Source organism: Mytilus californianus, unplaced genomic scaffold (assembly GCF_021869535.1).
Source record: "Mytilus californianus isolate M0D057914Y unplaced genomic scaffold, xbMytCali1.0.p SCAF_1, whole genome shotgun sequence".
NCBI lineage: Eukaryota > Metazoa > Mollusca > Bivalvia > Mytilida > Mytilidae > Mytilus > Mytilus californianus.
In genome coordinates, this window is record NW_026262581.1 from 75,445,574 (window position 1) to 75,463,390 (window position 17,817).

At 31.6% G+C, this 17,817-nt stretch overlaps 1 protein-coding gene across 2 annotated transcripts in view; it reads right to left on the reverse strand.

Annotated features, from left to right (window-relative positions):
• Positions 1-17,817, reverse strand: part of LOC127707529 (muskelin-like) — a 43,605-nt gene that overhangs the window by 19,933 nt on the left and 5,855 nt on the right. For both annotated transcript variants that reach the window (XM_052212117.1, XM_052212107.1), the window contains exons 4-8: positions 14,700-14,788; positions 8,031-8,140; positions 5,601-5,738; positions 2,100-2,154; positions 68-142 (exon numbers count right to left, since the gene is read on the reverse strand). In XM_052212117.1, the coding sequence (XP_052068077.1) occupies positions 68-142; positions 2,100-2,154; positions 5,601-5,738; positions 8,031-8,140; positions 14,700-14,788 (467 nt within the window). The remainder of the gene's footprint in view (positions 1-67; positions 143-2,099; positions 2,155-5,600; positions 5,739-8,030; positions 8,141-14,699; positions 14,789-17,817) is intronic.

A 17,817-nucleotide genomic window follows, 5' to 3' on the forward strand; every position in this document is an offset into this window, starting at 1 on the left:
AACAAAAGTAAATTGTATAAAACATTTTACCAGCTGCATGAGAAAGCTGCAAAAGCTGTTTACTTACTTTTAATTACTGGCTCAATAGGTGACCATAATGGTTTATAATCTTGTAAACTTATATAATGATGAAATAATCCTTCTGTAAAATATAAAAAGCAATATACATGATATATTATACAAACAATAAACAAACAAAAATGTCTCACTTTTTGCATATAAATTGAGGTAATCTGATAAACAGTATTGTATAGAAAGGAAGAATGATGTATATTACTATATATGTACTAAAAATACTGGCCTAAAATAATGATTACCACCCTCAAAGTTGGAAAAGAAGGAAGAAGAGCGAAACAATTTCCATGGGAATGAGATATTCTGGTGTTAATGCAAAGGCAAACAAAATATTGACCAATCATCTGTGGATTCTTTTAAATGACTTAATAAAAAACTGTGGTAATGGTTCATACTGTCATAAAAACCTTAGCCAAAACCAATGTTCTGCTTCAATTGAATGTCATCACAAGTTACAAGTAACAAAAATCTTTGAAAGTTGACTAGTAACTTCAAACAGTTAAGATTCAAGTTATGAATTCTCTTTTAAGATACTTATATCCATCTGAAATTATGAGTTACCTGCACTAAAATAATTTCATTTTCATTTGAATATTTAATTTTTTTCTAAGTTTAAAAATTCTTGACTAATATGGCATATTTTTTGGGGTTATTTGAGGTATGTCCAAGACACAATGTAGTCTCGATATCGACGACATCGACGATATCGAGTTGATATCGACAAATAATGATCCAAATGTTTATCTGCTACATTTTTATATATAAACAATTTAGTTTCTCCTGGTTCGTCTAATAAAGATGTCGATATCGACGACATCGACGATATCAAGTCGATATCGACGCATTATGTTTCAAATGATTATCTACTACGATGATCTATATAGACAATTTAGTTTCTCCTGGTTCGTCTGTTTTAAGATGTCGATATCGGCGATATCGACGATATCGAGTCGATATCGACACATTATGTTCCAAATGTCTATCTGTTTTATAGATATGTATATAAACCAAAAAGAATGAGGATGTTAACAACTATACGTCACCTTACAGTCTTCACAACAAAGATTAACAATAATACCGGCATGACAAAATGTCAAATATTTCAAAAGGGAAAACAAACATCCTGATTTATGTATAAATGTTAAACAAAAATCAAATATGACCGACAGCAATGGACGACAACCACTTAATCAAAGAGCTACCGAGAAGAGTCAATCACAGTAAGGATGTGGCGAGGTTAAACTTGAGCATTAAAATTTCCCTTAAATCTAGGACGGTGGTATAGCATCAATACATAAAATTCAACCTACGAGTACTCAAAACTATTCAAAAAAAAAGTTAAAATATAATTTCAATTAATAGATAAACCATGTTTTCTCTGTTTAAAATGGGAACAAATTCACATTTCATGGATTTGAATTTTACATAGCAAGTCATGTTTGTACTATATCTGCATTTTTAGATCTTTGTATGCAACCATATCTCACTTAGTTAACACCTAAATTACCATGTCAGTCATTGTCAATGTAATACAAGCAAAAATTTTGTTTTTTGTTTTTTTTTAAGAATACATTAATGTGTTTTAAAGGATACATTACTTTGGAGAAGTGACCACCTGATTGTCTTTTAAAAAAATAAATATATTACAGTTCAGTCATCATATATCCCTATATCAATCTTAGGTCTTAATCTAATCAGCATTTTATGTCTTATTTTTATTCATTATTATAAGTAATCACCGATATCGAGTCGATATCGACATCAGGTTTTGTCATTTGTGTCGTAATCAAAATCTAGACCTGGTTATGATATGAGTGGATAAGTTCATCGATATCGATTCGATATTGTGTCGACATTGTCGATATCGACGATATCAACATCTTGGTATGTCTTGGACATGTATGGGTTATTACATCAAATAAAATATTGAGTTCCTCTTGTATGGCGAACCATTATCAATTCCTTTTTATAAGGATAAAACTCTTCTGAACAAGCTGGATGTTTGTAAGTAAAGTATCACCTACCTTCACAAGCTCTATACACTAAATGTTCACAAGCATCAAAATCACCATCTTTTACCTGAAAATCATTGATAAGTTTTACTTTCACATTCAGATATATTGATGATGTTCTTTCCATTAACAATACAAACTTTTCATCTCAGTACCAGAATCTATGACAAACGAGAAGATTTTAATTTTGAAATTATCAATTTTCCCCACCTTAGTAGCAATATACCAACTTCACCTGCATATGGGATATACATTTCCCAACTAATTCAGTATTCAAGAGCTTGCAGCTGGTACTCAAGACATTATAAAACGTCACCAGTGTCTGAGCAGAAAGTTGATGAACCAGTGCTATGTCAAAGAACGTCTCTTCTTTTTTCTAAAAAAGTTCATCGGAAGATACCAAGACCTTGTTGATAAATATTCGGTATCAACTTCACAAATAATACATGATGGTCTTGAAGTATAGATTCTAGGTACTGACATTTTATCATCTTAATTACGTGTTATAGTGTTCTTTTATTTTTCTTTGTTAATTACTGTAAATTCAGAAATTATTGCGTGCATTTATTATTGCGATTTTGTCATTTTAGACTAAAATGCGATTTTAATTTTTGCGATATTGAGAAAAATCCTGTTTAATTCATATAAAAATAAAATGCTCCGCTAGGGCGCAGCTTGATACGACCGCAGAGGTTGAACCCTGAACAGTTGGGGCAAGTATGGACACAACATTCAAGCTTGATACAGCACTGAATTTGGATTGTAATTGAATATTTGACACAGCATAGGTTTCTCACACAGAATGAAAGTGGTCTAAGAACTTAAAATTTTTTAATTTACCTATTCAAACCATATCATTATTATTTGCTTTTATATATAAATCAGAAATAACCAATTTAAAATGGAAAATTTTAAAGAAAAAAAATGAAAAAAAAATCCCCCCCAATTTTTTGAACCCCCTTATGATTCATCACCCCCAAACTCAATCCCAGCTTTCCCTTTGTGGTATGGTACCTTGCAGTACAATTTCAGAGAGATCCATACACTTGAACACAAGTTATTGTCTGGAAACTATAAAAATGCTTGTTTTTTGGCCCCTTTTTGGCCCCAAATTCCTAAACGTTTAGGGCAATTACCCCCAAACTCAAACCCAGCTTTCCCTTTGTGATATGGAACCTTGCAGTACAATTTCATAAAGATCCATACACTTACACACAAGTTATTGTCCTGAAACTAGAAAAATGCTTGTTTTTTCTGCCCTTTTATGGCCCCTAATTATCCCAGCCTTCCCTTTGAGGTATGGTACCTTGCAGTACAATTTCAGAGAGATCCTTACATTTGAACACAAGTTATTGTCTGGAAACTAGAAAAATGCTTATTTTTGGACCCTTTTTGGCCCCTTATTCCTAAACTTTTTGGGCAATTACCCCCAAACTCAATTCCAGCTTTCCCTTTGTGATATGGAACCTTGTAGTACAATTTCATAACGATCCATACAGTTACACACAAGTTATTGTCATGAAACTAGAAAAATGCTTGTTTTTTGCCCCTTTTTGGCCCCTAATTCTTAAAATTTGGAGACAATTACCCCCAAAATCAATCCCAGCATTCCCTTTGTGATATGGAACCTTGTGGTACAATGTCAGAGAGATCCATACACTTACACACAAGTTATGTCTGGAAGTTACAAAAATGCTTATTTTTGGCCCCTTTTTGGCCCCTAATTCCTTAACTGTGGGTACCATAACCCCTTAATATCAATCCCCACCTTCCTTTTGTGGTATTGAACCTTATGGTAAAATTTCATTGAGATCCATTCACTTAAACTAAAGTTAGAGTGCGAAAACTAATGTGTCTTCGGACGACGACGACGCCAACGTCATACCAATATACGACCACAAAAATATTTTTGCGGTCGTATAAAAATTCAAAATGCGAGTTTAAATTATTGCGATTATAACCCTGTCGCATTTTTCGCAATAATTTCTGAATTTACAGTATTAACCTTTACTGTTTAGTCCATTTTTGGGAATATCCTTTTGGCGTGTATCGGTACTTATGCATCCCGCCAATGTGTTGTTGTGCTGTGGTCATTTTTTGTATTCTTGTCTTTCATTTTTGCTTATGTGCTTTGTCTATATACCATTTTGTTTTTCTTTCTTGACATATTTGTTTGTTTTTATAGTGATTAAGATTATAACACAATGTTGACTGCTGTACCCCTAGTTTTGACATTTTTACCTATTATGTCTGTTTGTTTTGTTCACACATTGTTGTCAATATAATGAAATTTTATGTGACTGTCATATAAGTGAGAGGTTTAGCTAGCTATAAAACCAGGTTTAATCCACCATTTTCTACATAAGGAAATGCCTGTACCAAGTCAGGAATATGAGTTGTTTTCCATTCGTTTGATGTGTTTGAGCTTTTGATTTTGCCATTTGATAAGGGACCTTGAGATTTAAATTTTCCTTGAAGTTCGGTATTTTTGTTATTTTACTTTTTATTACAAAGAGCAGGTAGGGCAATAAAGTTCCTAATTTTTTTATTTTGTTGAGCCTGTGAAATTTATTCTGTGAAAGCGAGACATAGCTTTCCTAGATTCCGCCGTAGGCGTCAACATTTAGGTTCAGTCTGTGGTTAAAGTTTTTAGACATCAAAAACTTTGTCAAACCTACATGGAATTTTATGAAATTTGGACAGAAGCTTGTTTATGACCAAAATACAGTATCCAGGGCAAAATTTTGAAAGTATTTATTTTCATTTTTCCGTATTTTACTGATAAATGGACTTAGTTTTTTTTACAGTTAACATTCAGATTTAAGTCTGAGGTTAAAGTTTTTCAGTCATCAATAACTTTATCAAACCTTCATGGAATTTTATGAAATTTGGACAGAAGCTTGTTTATGACCAAAATACAGTATCTAGTGCAAATTTTTGAAAATATTTATTTTCCTTTTTCCACTAAATACATATGCCATGGTACAAACTGAAGGAATCTGGAGGGACTGGTAACTTGTTATATCTAAGTGTCTTTATCTTATAACTTTCAGTATTGTTCACTTTTGTTTTGTAATTATTATTATCACCAGTGATACTTAGTTCATATACATTTGTATATCATATTTTCACTTTGTCAGTAACTACCAGCCTTTTATGGAATAAGTGATTTTGACTTTCACCATCTCACAGGTTAAAAAAATTAAACTCTTCTGAATTTTGCTAAACACTAATCCTTATGGATCAAACCAAACTTGATTGGATGTTAGACAGTGTTTAACATACTTATAGGTTAAATATTCAAAAGGTTAAAATAGAAATGGTAGGCAACATGTTAAATGTACATACATGTATGTATCAATATATATAAATCTGTGTGATCTTTTACAATTACCAGCAGAACCCTTCCACAGAATGATTTGAAGATATCAAGGCTAAAGATTAAAGTGACCAGATCTTGGAGCACTAACAATGTTCTTATGCTTATGCTCTAATACTTATTTTATATTTTACCAGTTTTGTATGTAACTCTGTCAATATTGGATGTTCTAAGACTATTTTTGTTTTCTTTTCTAAGGCTTCATAAGCCTCTAAATACTGTCTCTGTCTAAAGTGTTTTAAACACAATCTAATTGCTTCTCTTTCTCTAAACTGAAAGTAAAAGTAATAATAAAAGTTAACTGACCACAGTTATGAATAATAACATGGGATAATCATCATTGAGATAGCAGCAAAAACAAAAGGAGTTCACCACAAGAGTGCACACGCTGAAATGTCTCGCCTTCTTTACTAATCATTGATATTATGTTGATAGTCCTAAATATAAAGCTTTATTACAACTGTCACATAAACTTAACATTAACCAAGTAAACTAAACATTGACCAATGAACCATGAAAATGAGGTCAAGGTCAGATGAACCATGCTAGGCAGGCATGTACAGCTAACAATTCTTCCATACAACAAATATAGTTGACCTATTGCTTATAGTTTAAGAAAAACAGACGAAAACACAAAAACTTAACACTGAGCAATGAACCTTGAAAATGAGGTCAAGGTCAAATAAAACCTGCGTGACTGACATATAGATCATAAAATATTTCCATACACCAAATATAGTTGAACTATTGCATATAGTATTAGAAAAAAAGACCAAAACTCAAAAACTTAACTTTGACCACTGAACCATGAAAATGAGGTCAAGGTAAGATGACACCTGCCAGCTAGACATGTACACCTTACAATCATTCCATACACCAAATATAGCTGACCTATTGCATGCAGTATTAGAAAAAAAGACCAAAACTCAAAAACTTAACTTTGACCACTGAACCATGAAAATGAGGTCAAGGTCAGATGACACCTGCCAGCTAGACATGTACACCTTACAATCATTCCATACACCAAATATAGTAGACCTATTGCATACAGTATAAGAAAAACAGACCAAAACACAAAAACTTAACTATAACCACTGAACCATGAAAATGAGGTCAAGGTCAGATGACACCTGCCAGTTGGACATGTACACCTTACAGTCCTTCCATACACCGAATATACTAGACCTATTGCTTATAGTATCTGAGATATGGACTTGACCACGAAAACTTAACCTTGTTCACTGATCCATGAAATGAGGTCGAGGTCAAGTGAAAACTGTATGACGGGCATGAGGACCTTGCAAGGTACGCACATACCAAATATAGTTATCCTATTACTTATAATAAGAGAGAATTTAACATTACAAAAAATCTGAACTTTTTTTTCAAGTAGTCACTGAACCATGAAAATGAGGTCAAGGACATTGGACATGTGACTGACGGAAACTTTGTAACATGAGGCATCCATATACAAAGTATGAAGCATCCAGGTCTTCCATCTTCCAAAATATAAAGCTTTTAAGAAGTTAGCTAACGCCGCCGCCGCCGCCGCCGGATCGCTATCCCTATGTCGAGCTTTCTGCGACAAAAGTCGCAGGCTCGACAAAAATAGATATATAAATGACACTTTTAGTTGAAAAGGTGAACAATAATTTCCAAACAATGAGCTTTAAAAACCAGAAAATTAAATATATTTAATCTCCACTTTACACATTGTTACACTGCAGTAGACATTTTCATAGACATGTACTTTATAGTCATCTTTACTAGTTGGGTACTAACTTTCATGGATTTCATTGGTGTGGGAGAACCACAAATTGAAATGATCAACAAAATATCTATTTCTTATTGCTTGAAAGACCTTAAATCAAGTATCATGAAAAAGAAAATCTTTTCTGAATCCTTGAAAATTGTTCACATGAAAAATAAATGAATCCACAATTTCTAAATCATTATATATATTAAAATTTCAATAAAATAACAATTGAGATGTAAGGAATGACTGTAATACTTTTTCTGTCCAAGAAGTAATAACATCTAAAATGTGGTTCACACTGAATAACCTGTGTAGCGAGTTATTTAAAAGTGTGCACCACATTTTTTAGGTTATTTCAATAGACAGAAAAAATATAACAGTCATTCCTTATAATTTAATTTTAAATTCCATTGTTAAGGAGTAAATTTTGAAAAAAACGTTGGTGACGTCACGGTCACATGCCAAAATTATATCTAATAGCTGATAGACAAAACACTTTCAGCCAATCAGAAGACGTGTTACATCCAAAATTAAATTATTAAATTTTAGCTAAGAAACATATAATAGGGTTTGATAAAGCCTTTGCAACCGTGACTGATATCGATGACATGACGTCATACACATTAGGGGTTTGATAAAGCCTTTGCAACCGTAACTGATATCTATATCATCACGGATGGCTGATAAAGCATGATTGCCATTGAGTGTATTACACATACAATTTACTTGTATTTACTACTAAATATATATAATAAGTTATGTTATCATACTACATGTACTTCATGGTTGGTTTAACTATATAACTTACATTATTGTACCAATGCATTGTTGGTTTTACAATATTCCAGTCTGAGATTCCTTGTAGTTCTACATACCAAATACTGAAATTAAAACTAGGTCCCCAGGACTGAATAGGAACTGAAAAATAAAAAAAATAAATAATGAAAGTATAATGTGATGAAAGTTTTCTTTAAAGTTTAATACAATCCATTCACCTGTTTTGATAGGTCCAACTACTTTGAAACAAGCCATGCTAAAAATAACTAAAAGGAAAGCCCATAAATTTCTATTCTCTTTTTTAGAAGTCATGTATCTTTTCCTGTTTATTAGATAAGTATTGATGCTGATTATACAAAAAAATATGTCTCAATTTTAACGTAGTATCAACGTCTTATTCTGTGTGTATTGTTTATAGTTCATTGTTTGTCTAATCATTTTTTCATTTGACCATGTTGTCTATTCTTACAAAGTTATGATTATCTAATGTCCTAATATCCTAGCTTTGTGTCTTAAAACATACAGAATTCTGCATAATTAATGCGACTGAATATTCCACTTTCTATTTATAAGTATTATACTTCTTGAACCATAGTGTAAAAAAAACTTTTTTAAGGTAATTTGCACTACAGCAACGCTTACATGTAAGAAATGGTGACAATTTTTCAACAGTCAGCAATACAAATTAAATAAGAAAATTTGATATATACAGATAATAAATTTATGCAAACAACTTATGATTCTTGAATGACCTTTTTCAAGCACAACCAAGGCAAACAATTCTGAGACAAATACCAGTAGATATAAATTATTTAGAGCATAACATTCCTGAAAGAGGTCCCAACCAAACAGCCATAGTCATATAAGGACTACTATGCCTTTGAGATAAACTTTCATGTTTTACTTAATAATTTCATCCTTTTATGAACTATAATTTTGTAGTAGAGGAGTCAAGTAATAAATCCCAAAATAGAAGTTTAGAAATAAATGTATGGTGCTTATACTTCTCATCTACACTGAACTAGTATGTAGCAAGACCTGTCACACCATAATTACTTTATATAGAAAGTTGTGTTTGTCAACTGTTACCATGACAACAGAGACATTTACTGTCTGATTCCCTCCAGGATTGGAATCAGTCAACTTGCAGTTTCTAAGACTGGTTTTCTGATTGCATACAATGAAAGCAAACAGTATTGAATTTTGAAACTTTTTGGGGGAATTCTGCATGACACATATTTGTCAAAATAGTGAAAAACAAGGAAACACTTAGAACCCGTGGTGGCCATAATTAACTTGTTTGGCCTATATAATATTTGTTGCAGATAGTTCATCTTGTTTTAAGATCTGCAATTCTTATTATCATAAGACTAATTTTTAACTTTATTCTAAAAGATTTGGAACATAATTCTTTAAAGCCCCCACATGCTCACTAAAGCCTTATTAACAATAAAACAGAAAAACAGTGCAAACGCAGGGTTACCTATGGGGATTTCCAATTAATATTTTATATTTTGTACAAACAAATTTTATGTCTGTAGAATTTATATTTCATTTAGAAGTAATTCCACCTTACAAGTAAAAAAAAACTAAATGAAAACCACAATAAAACTAACAACAGAAATGTTGTACAGCCTTTTTAATCATTTTATGCACTATAAATCTCCAGTTATAGGGTCAAGTAAATAATCCCTAAACAGAAGTTTGGAAAATAAATGTATGGTGCTTATACTTCTCATCTACACTGTACTAGTATGTAGCAAGACCTGTCACACCATAATTACTTTATATAGAAAGTTGTTTTTGTCAACTGTTACCATGACAACAGAGACATTTACTGTCTGATTCCCTCCAGGGTTGGAATCAGTCAACTTGCAGTTTGTAAGAATGTATTTATGCTCATGTAATAAAAAAGCAGACAGTTCTGAATTTGGAATTTTTTTGAATTACCATATTTGTCAAAAATATGTCAACAAAGAATATTTCTGACACTTAGAAATCTGGACTCCATATGTTACTGAATTGGCGTATATAATATTTGTTGCAGATAGTAAATCAAGTTTCAAAATCTGCAATTCTTATCATTATAAGATTTATTTTAAAATTTATTCTAAAAGTTTTGGAGCATCCGTCTTTAAAGTCCCCACATGATAACTAAAGCCTTATTAACAATAAAACAATATCAACACAGTGCAAAGGTAAGGTGACTTATGGGATTTTCCAATCAAAATTTTAGACTTTATAGTCTGTTAGAACAATTTTGAAGTCTGAACATTTATATTTGCACCTGTAAACTTATATTTTGTTCAGAAATAAATACACCTTACAAATGATAAGAAAACCCAATGTCAAACCACAATAAAACTAACAACAGAAATGCTGTACACCCTTTCTTCATCATTTTATGAACTATAATTCTGCAGTAGAGGTGTCAAGAAAATAATCCCAAAAAGGAAGTTTGGGAAATAAATGTATGGTGCTTATACTTCTCATCTACACTGTACTAGTATGTAGCAAGACCTGTCACACCATAATTACTTTATATAGCAAGTTGTGTGTGTCAACTGTTACCATGACAAAAGAGACATATTTACTATCTGATTCCCTCCAGGATTGGAATCAGTCAACTTGCAGTTTATAAGATACTAAGAATGTATTTATGCTCATGTAATGAAAAGGAAGATTTTTTTGAATTAGGAAACATTTTTCGAATTCTCAATGACCATATTTGTCAAAATATTGAAAAACAAGGAAAATTTCTACACTTAGAACCTTTGGTGTCCATAATTTACTTGTTTGGTCTATGTAATATTTGTTGCAGATAGTAAATCTTGTTTTTCGATCTGCAATTCTTATTATCATAAGACTTGGTTTTAACTTTATTCTAAAAGTTTTGGAACATAATTCTTTAAAGCTCCCACATACTGGTACTAACTAAAACCCTATTAAAAATAAAACAACATAAAAATTGAGCAAAAGAAGGGTGACCTATGGGATTTTCCAATCAATATATTGTACTTTGTTCAAGCAATTTTCATGTCTGTACAATTTATATTTCATTTAGAAGAAAATCAATCTTACAAATGATAAAGACCTAAAGGAAAACCATAATAAAACGAGCAAAAGAAATGGCTGTACATCCTTTTTTCATCATTTTATGAAGTATAAATCTCCAGTTAAAGGTTCAGGTAAATAATCCCAAAACAGAAGTTTGGAAAATAAATGTATGGTGCTTATACTTCTCATCTACACTGTACTAGTATGTAGCAAGACCTGTCACACCATAATTACTTTATATAGCAAGTTGTGTATGTCAACTGTTACCATGACAACAGAGACATTTACTGTCTGATTCCCTCCAGGATAAGAATCAGTCAACTTGCAGTTAATAAGAATGTGTGTAATGAAAAAGCAGACAGTTTTGAATTATGAAACTTTTTTGGAATGCTCATTGATCATATTTGTCAAAATAATGTCAACAGGGAAAATTTCTGTAACTTAGAACCGGGTGCTCTCCATATATTACTGATTTGGCCGATATAATATTTGTTGGACATAGTTGATCAAGTTTCGAGATCTGCAATTCTTATTATCATAAGACTAATTTTTAACTTAATTCTAAAAGATTTGGAACATAATTCTTTAAAGCTCACACATGCTTACTAAAGCGGCTAGCCTTATTAACAATAAAACAACATCAAAACTGTGCAAAGTATTTTCCAATCAATATTCTATATTTTGTTCAAGCAATGTTTATGGCTGTACACTTCACATTTAATTTAGAAGTACCTTACAAGTGATTAAAACCTAAAGAAAACCCACAACAAAACTAACAACTTCTTTTCTTCATCATTTTATGACCTATAAATTTGCCATAAAAGGTCTAGTAAATAATTCCAAAACAGAGGTTTGGAAAATAAATGTATGGTGCTTATACTTCTCATCTACACTGAACTAGTATGTAGCAAGACCTGTCACACCATAATTACTTTATATAGAAAGTTGTGTTTGTCAACTGTTACCATGACAACAGAGACAGTTACTGTCTGATTCCCTCCAGGATTGGAACCAGTCAACCTGCAGTTAGTAAGAATGTGTTTATGCTCATTAAATGACGCCAGTCAACTATCAATTATCAAGTAGCAGTACCAATTCAATGATTACAGTAAATGTATGATAATACTAAATTTGCAATCAACAGATATTCATTGAAAGTCCATTAACAGATATCCTCAAAGCAAACAATTAGAGACGAATCAAGGCGTTTGGAGCATAAAAACAAAAAATATTCCCATAGGAAACAGCTCAAATTATCTAAGGTTAACAACTTTGATATGAAGCTTCTAGTTTTACTACATAATTTCATCAGATTATGAAATGAAACTAACACATAATAAATATTGTGCATCTGGTGAACTATTTTTTATATACCTTCATCAGGAAGCTTAAACTGAAAAAGTTTGAGAGCCAAGGATGTATAAATACTCATATACTTGAGAAGATGTATGATTAAAAAGAGATCTAAAATGAATAGCCAAATCAGCATATGGTAAATTTTGCCTTAGGTGTTGAAATCATAGTTTTTAATCATTTCTAAACGCAAAATGTGCTCTAAAATTTTGACAATTAGTTTCTGATTATCAATCTTTTTTTGTAAATTCTGGTACCAAGCTGGAAGGAGGATGCATTATTTCATTTCAAATTTGGCCATTCATGAAATTTGTACCATGAATATTCAAAATTGAAGATCAGAACAAAACCAAGATCCTCAGATAATTACTGAATCAAACTTGAGGGCACCAAACTTTTTCTGCAAATCACTTTTTACAAATGTAGTTCTAGTATCCAAGCCTTAAAAGGGGGCTTTTTCTTGACCTGGCAGTGTCTAGAGGAACAATTATAAATTTAATTTTGGCCTGAACTATAAATCTGCAGTAAAAGAGTCAAGTAAATCATGCAAAAAATTGAAGAACTGAATATACATGTATGGTTTGGAAAATAAATGTATGGTGCTTATACTTCTCATCTACACTGAACTAGTATGTAGCAAGACCTGTCACACCATAATTACTTTATATAGAAAGTTGTGTTTGTCAACTGTTACCATGACAACAGAGACAGTTACTGTCTGATTCCCTCCAGGATTGGAACCAGTCAACCTGCAGTTAGTAAGAATGTGTTTATGCTCATGAAATGATGCAGTCAACTATCAATTATCAAGTTGCAGTACCAATTCAATGATTACAGTAAATGTATGATAATACTAAATTTGCAATCAACAGATATTCATTGAAAGTCCATTAACAGATATCCTCAAAGCAAACAATTAGAGACGAATCAAGGCGTTTGGAACATAAAAACAAAAAATATTCCCATAGGAAACAGCTCAAACTATCTAAGGTTAACAACTTTGATATGAAGCTTCTAGTTTTACTACATAATTTCATCAGATTATGAAATGAAACTAACACATAATAAATATTGTGCATCTGATGAACTATTTTTTATATACCTTCATCAGGAAGCTTAAACTGAAAAAGTTTGAGAGCCAAGGATGTATAAATACTCATATACTTGAGAAGATGTATGATTAAAAAGAGATCTAAAATGAATAGCCAAATCAGCATATGGTAAATTTTGCCTTAGGTGTTGAAATCATAGTTTTTAATCATTTCTAAACGCAAAATGTGCTCTAAAATTTTGACAATTAGTTTCTGATTATCAATCTTTTTTGTAAATTCAGGTACCAAGCTGGAAGGAGGATGCATTATTTCATTTCAAATTTGGCCATTCATGAAATTTGTACCATGAATATTCAAAATTGAAGATCAGAACAAAACCAAGATCCTCAGATAATTACTGAATCAAACTTGAGGGCACCAAACTTTTTCTGCAAATCACTTTTTACAAATGTAGTTCTAGTATCCAAGCCTTAAAAGGGGGCTTTTTCTTGACCTGGCAGTGTATAGAGGAAAAATTATATATTTAATTTTGGCCTGAACTATAAATCTGCAGTAAAAGAGTCAAGTAAATCATGCAAAAATTGAAGAACTGAATATACATGTATGGTTTGGAAAATAAATATATGGTGCTTATACTTCTCATCTACACTGTACTAGTATGTAGCAAGACCTGTCACACCATAATTACTTTATATAGAAAGTTGTGTATGTCAACTGTTACCATGACAACAGAGACATTTACTGTCTGATTCCCTCCAGGATTGGAATCTCAACTTGCAGTTTATAAGAATTTGCCAATACTCATGAAATGTCAAGTATAGAGGATATTGAATTTTCCTCAAAATTGTCATGACTTACCTTCCTTGTCTAATGTAATTTGGTAAGCTGAAGAAATAAAACTCAACATAACCTAGGTTTATAGCAATCCCATAATAATCATGATCATTGTTCTAAAGAGTTGTATTATTTCTTACCTATTTTGAAGGATTAGCATGCAACTTGGTTTTTCTCTTTACCATGTTTAATAATGTTAGAAGAAAAGGAGATGTGGGTCATACCTTAATGAGACTACAACCCAACAACAGCAAAACAGAAGTCATCTACATGTCAACATATGACCTTCAATAATAGACTGGTTTCAAGTTCTAGGTACCCTGATTCTGGATGAGTATTGAATAAGTTTAACCGAGACTTTCAAAGATCTACAACCCATTGTTATTGTATTGTTTCTATCTTACCTATTTTGAGGTATTTACATGGAAAGTGGTTCCCATCTATTTCATGTTTTATTGGAAATGATTCTGGTATATGGTCATTCTTTAATCCGCTGTAAAAAAATGAAACTCATCATATAAAGATATATAAATATAAATATATATTAAGATCAGTTCATTAAATCCCACTAAATGGTAAAGATAAGCAAAAGTATGGTTTTTGGTGAGACAACTGAATTTTTTATTTTATCTTTTTAATTTCTATTCTATGATAGCTGCACGGAAAAGCACAAACTATCTGGGGCACAACCTGCCACAACACAAAAGATTATAAATGTTCGAAGTAAACATTCAGTAGCCTGGGATATTAGGTCCCAGCTCATTTTTTTACCCCCAAGATTGTATTTATATCATCCAAACATGCAAAAATACACACATCTATAGTGTGTTGTTCCACTCATGTAACTAAAACAAAATTTTATAATAAAATGCTCCGCTGGGGCGCAGCTTGATACGACCGCAGAGGTCGAACCCTGAACAGTTGGGGCAAGTATGGACACAACATTCAAGCTTGATACAGCACTGAATTTGGATTGTAATTAAATATTTGACACAGCATAGGTTTCTCACACAGAATGAAAGTAGTCTAAGAACTTAAAATTTTTTAATTTACCTATTCAAACCATATCATTATTATTTGCTTTTATATATAAATCAGAAATAACCAATTTAAAATGGAAAATTTTAAAGAAAAAAAAGGAAAAAAAAATCCCCCCCCCAAATTTTTTGAAACCCCCTTATGATTCATCACCCCCAAACTCAATCCCAGCCTTCCCTTTGTGGTATGGTACCTTGCAGTACAATTTCAGAGAGATCCATACACTTGAACACAAATTATTGTCTGGAAACTAGAAAAATGCTTGGGTTTTTTGCACCTTTTTGGCCCCAAATTCCTAAAAGTTTAGGGCAATTACCCCCAAACTCAATTCCAGCTTTCCCTTTGTGATATGGAACCTTGCAGTACAATGTCATAAAGATCCATACACTTACACACAAGTTATTGTCATGAAACTGGAAAAATGCTTGTTTTTTTGCCCCTTTATGGCCCCTAATTCCTAACATTTTGAGACAATTACCCCCAAAAACAATCCCAGCCTTCCCTTTGTGGTATGGTACCTTGCAGTACAATTTCAGAGAGATCCATACACTTGAACACAAGTTATTGTCTGGAAACTAGAAAAATGCTTATTTTTGGCCCCTTATTCCTAAACGTTTTGGGCAAGTACCCCCAAACTCAATTCCAGCTTTCCCTTTGTGATATGGAACCTTGTAGTACAATTTCATAAATATCCATACACTTACACACAAGTTATTGTCATGAAACTAGAAAAATGCTTGTTTTTTGCCCCCTAATTCCTAAAATTTGGAGGCAATTACCCCCAAAATCAATCCCAGCATTCAAACCCTCAATCAGCATCATTTAACAGTAATATCTAAAAATGGAAATTACATAATAAAGGTATTAAAATAGAAAATGACATCATAGTCATGGCTAAAAATAAACAAAATCCTTAATCAGCAACATTTTACAGTAATATCTAAAAATAAAATTCCTTTGTAACCATAAAAGCCCATTTAAATACATCATGACAGATATTAAAATAGAAAATGACATCATAGTCATGGCTAAACATAGCAAAAACCTTAATCAGCATCATTTAACAGTAATATCTAAAAATAAAAATTTCTTTGCAACCATAAAAGTAAAATAGAAAATGACATCATAATCATAGCTAAAAATAAACAAAAATTTTTTTTATTACCAAATTTTAAATGGAGTTTATTAAACTAAAACAATAAATTTGCAACCATAAAACCCCATTTAAACACATCATAAAAGTATTAAATAATTCAACTACATCATAAGGCTATAAAAATAGAAAATGACTTCATAGTCAAGGCTAAAGGTAAACAAAAAACCTTCATCAGCAAAATTTTATATTGGCAAATTTCCAATGAAGTTTATTATACTAAAATTGTTGGCAAATTTCCAATGCATTTATTAACAATAAAGTTATTGGCAAATTTCCAATTTACATAATTTAAAAGCAGTGTAAGTGAGATATTTAAATGAGTTTGAATTACCAACCTTACACTGCTTTTAAATAATGTTTTGTACTTATTTGTCTATTAACCTGGAAACCCTTGTTTTTTCACCTTTTTTTCCCTTATTATTTAAAGGTTTGAGCCATAACCCTACCCCAAAGCCAATTCTTAAATTCCAATGTAACCTAAATTTACAATATACATAACTTCAATTTAAGTTTTTGATAAAATCAAACCACATCATTATTATTTGCTTTTATATCTAAATCAGAAATAATTAACCAACTTTAAGTGGAAAATTTTCACACATCACGCCCCCCCCCCCCCCCCCCCCCCCCAAACTCAATCCCAGCCTTCAGTTTGTGGTATGGTACCTTGCAGTACAATTTCACAGAGATCCAATTACTTAAACACAATTAATTGTTGGAAACAAAAAAAAAATGCTTATTTTTAACCCCTTTTTTAGCCCCTTATTCCTAAACATTTGAGCAATTATCCCCCAAACTCAATTCCAACTTTCTCTTTGTGATCAGAATTAACCAACTTAAAATGGAAAATTTTAAAGAAAAAAAAAAGGAAAAAAAATCCCCCTCCCCCAAAATTTTTTGACCCACTTCCCTTTGTGGTATGGTACCTTTAAGTACAATTTCAGAGAAATCCATACACTTGAACACAAGTTAATGTCTGGAAACTAAAAAAATGCTTATTTTTGCCCCCTTTTTTGGCCACTTATTAATAAATGTTTTGGGCAAACATTTTACAATAATATTTAAAACTGAAATTAATTTGTAACCTTAAAATTAAATAGAAAATGACATCATAGTCATAGCTAAAAATAAACAAACTATTGGTAAATTTCCAATGGAGTTTATTATATTAAAACAATAAATTTGCAACCATAAAAGCGCATTAAAATACATCATAAAAGTATTAAAAAAAATTTAACTACATCATAAGGCTATTAAAATAGAAAATGACATCATAGTCAGACTAAAGGTAAACAAAAAACCTTCATCAGCAAAATTTTATATTGGCA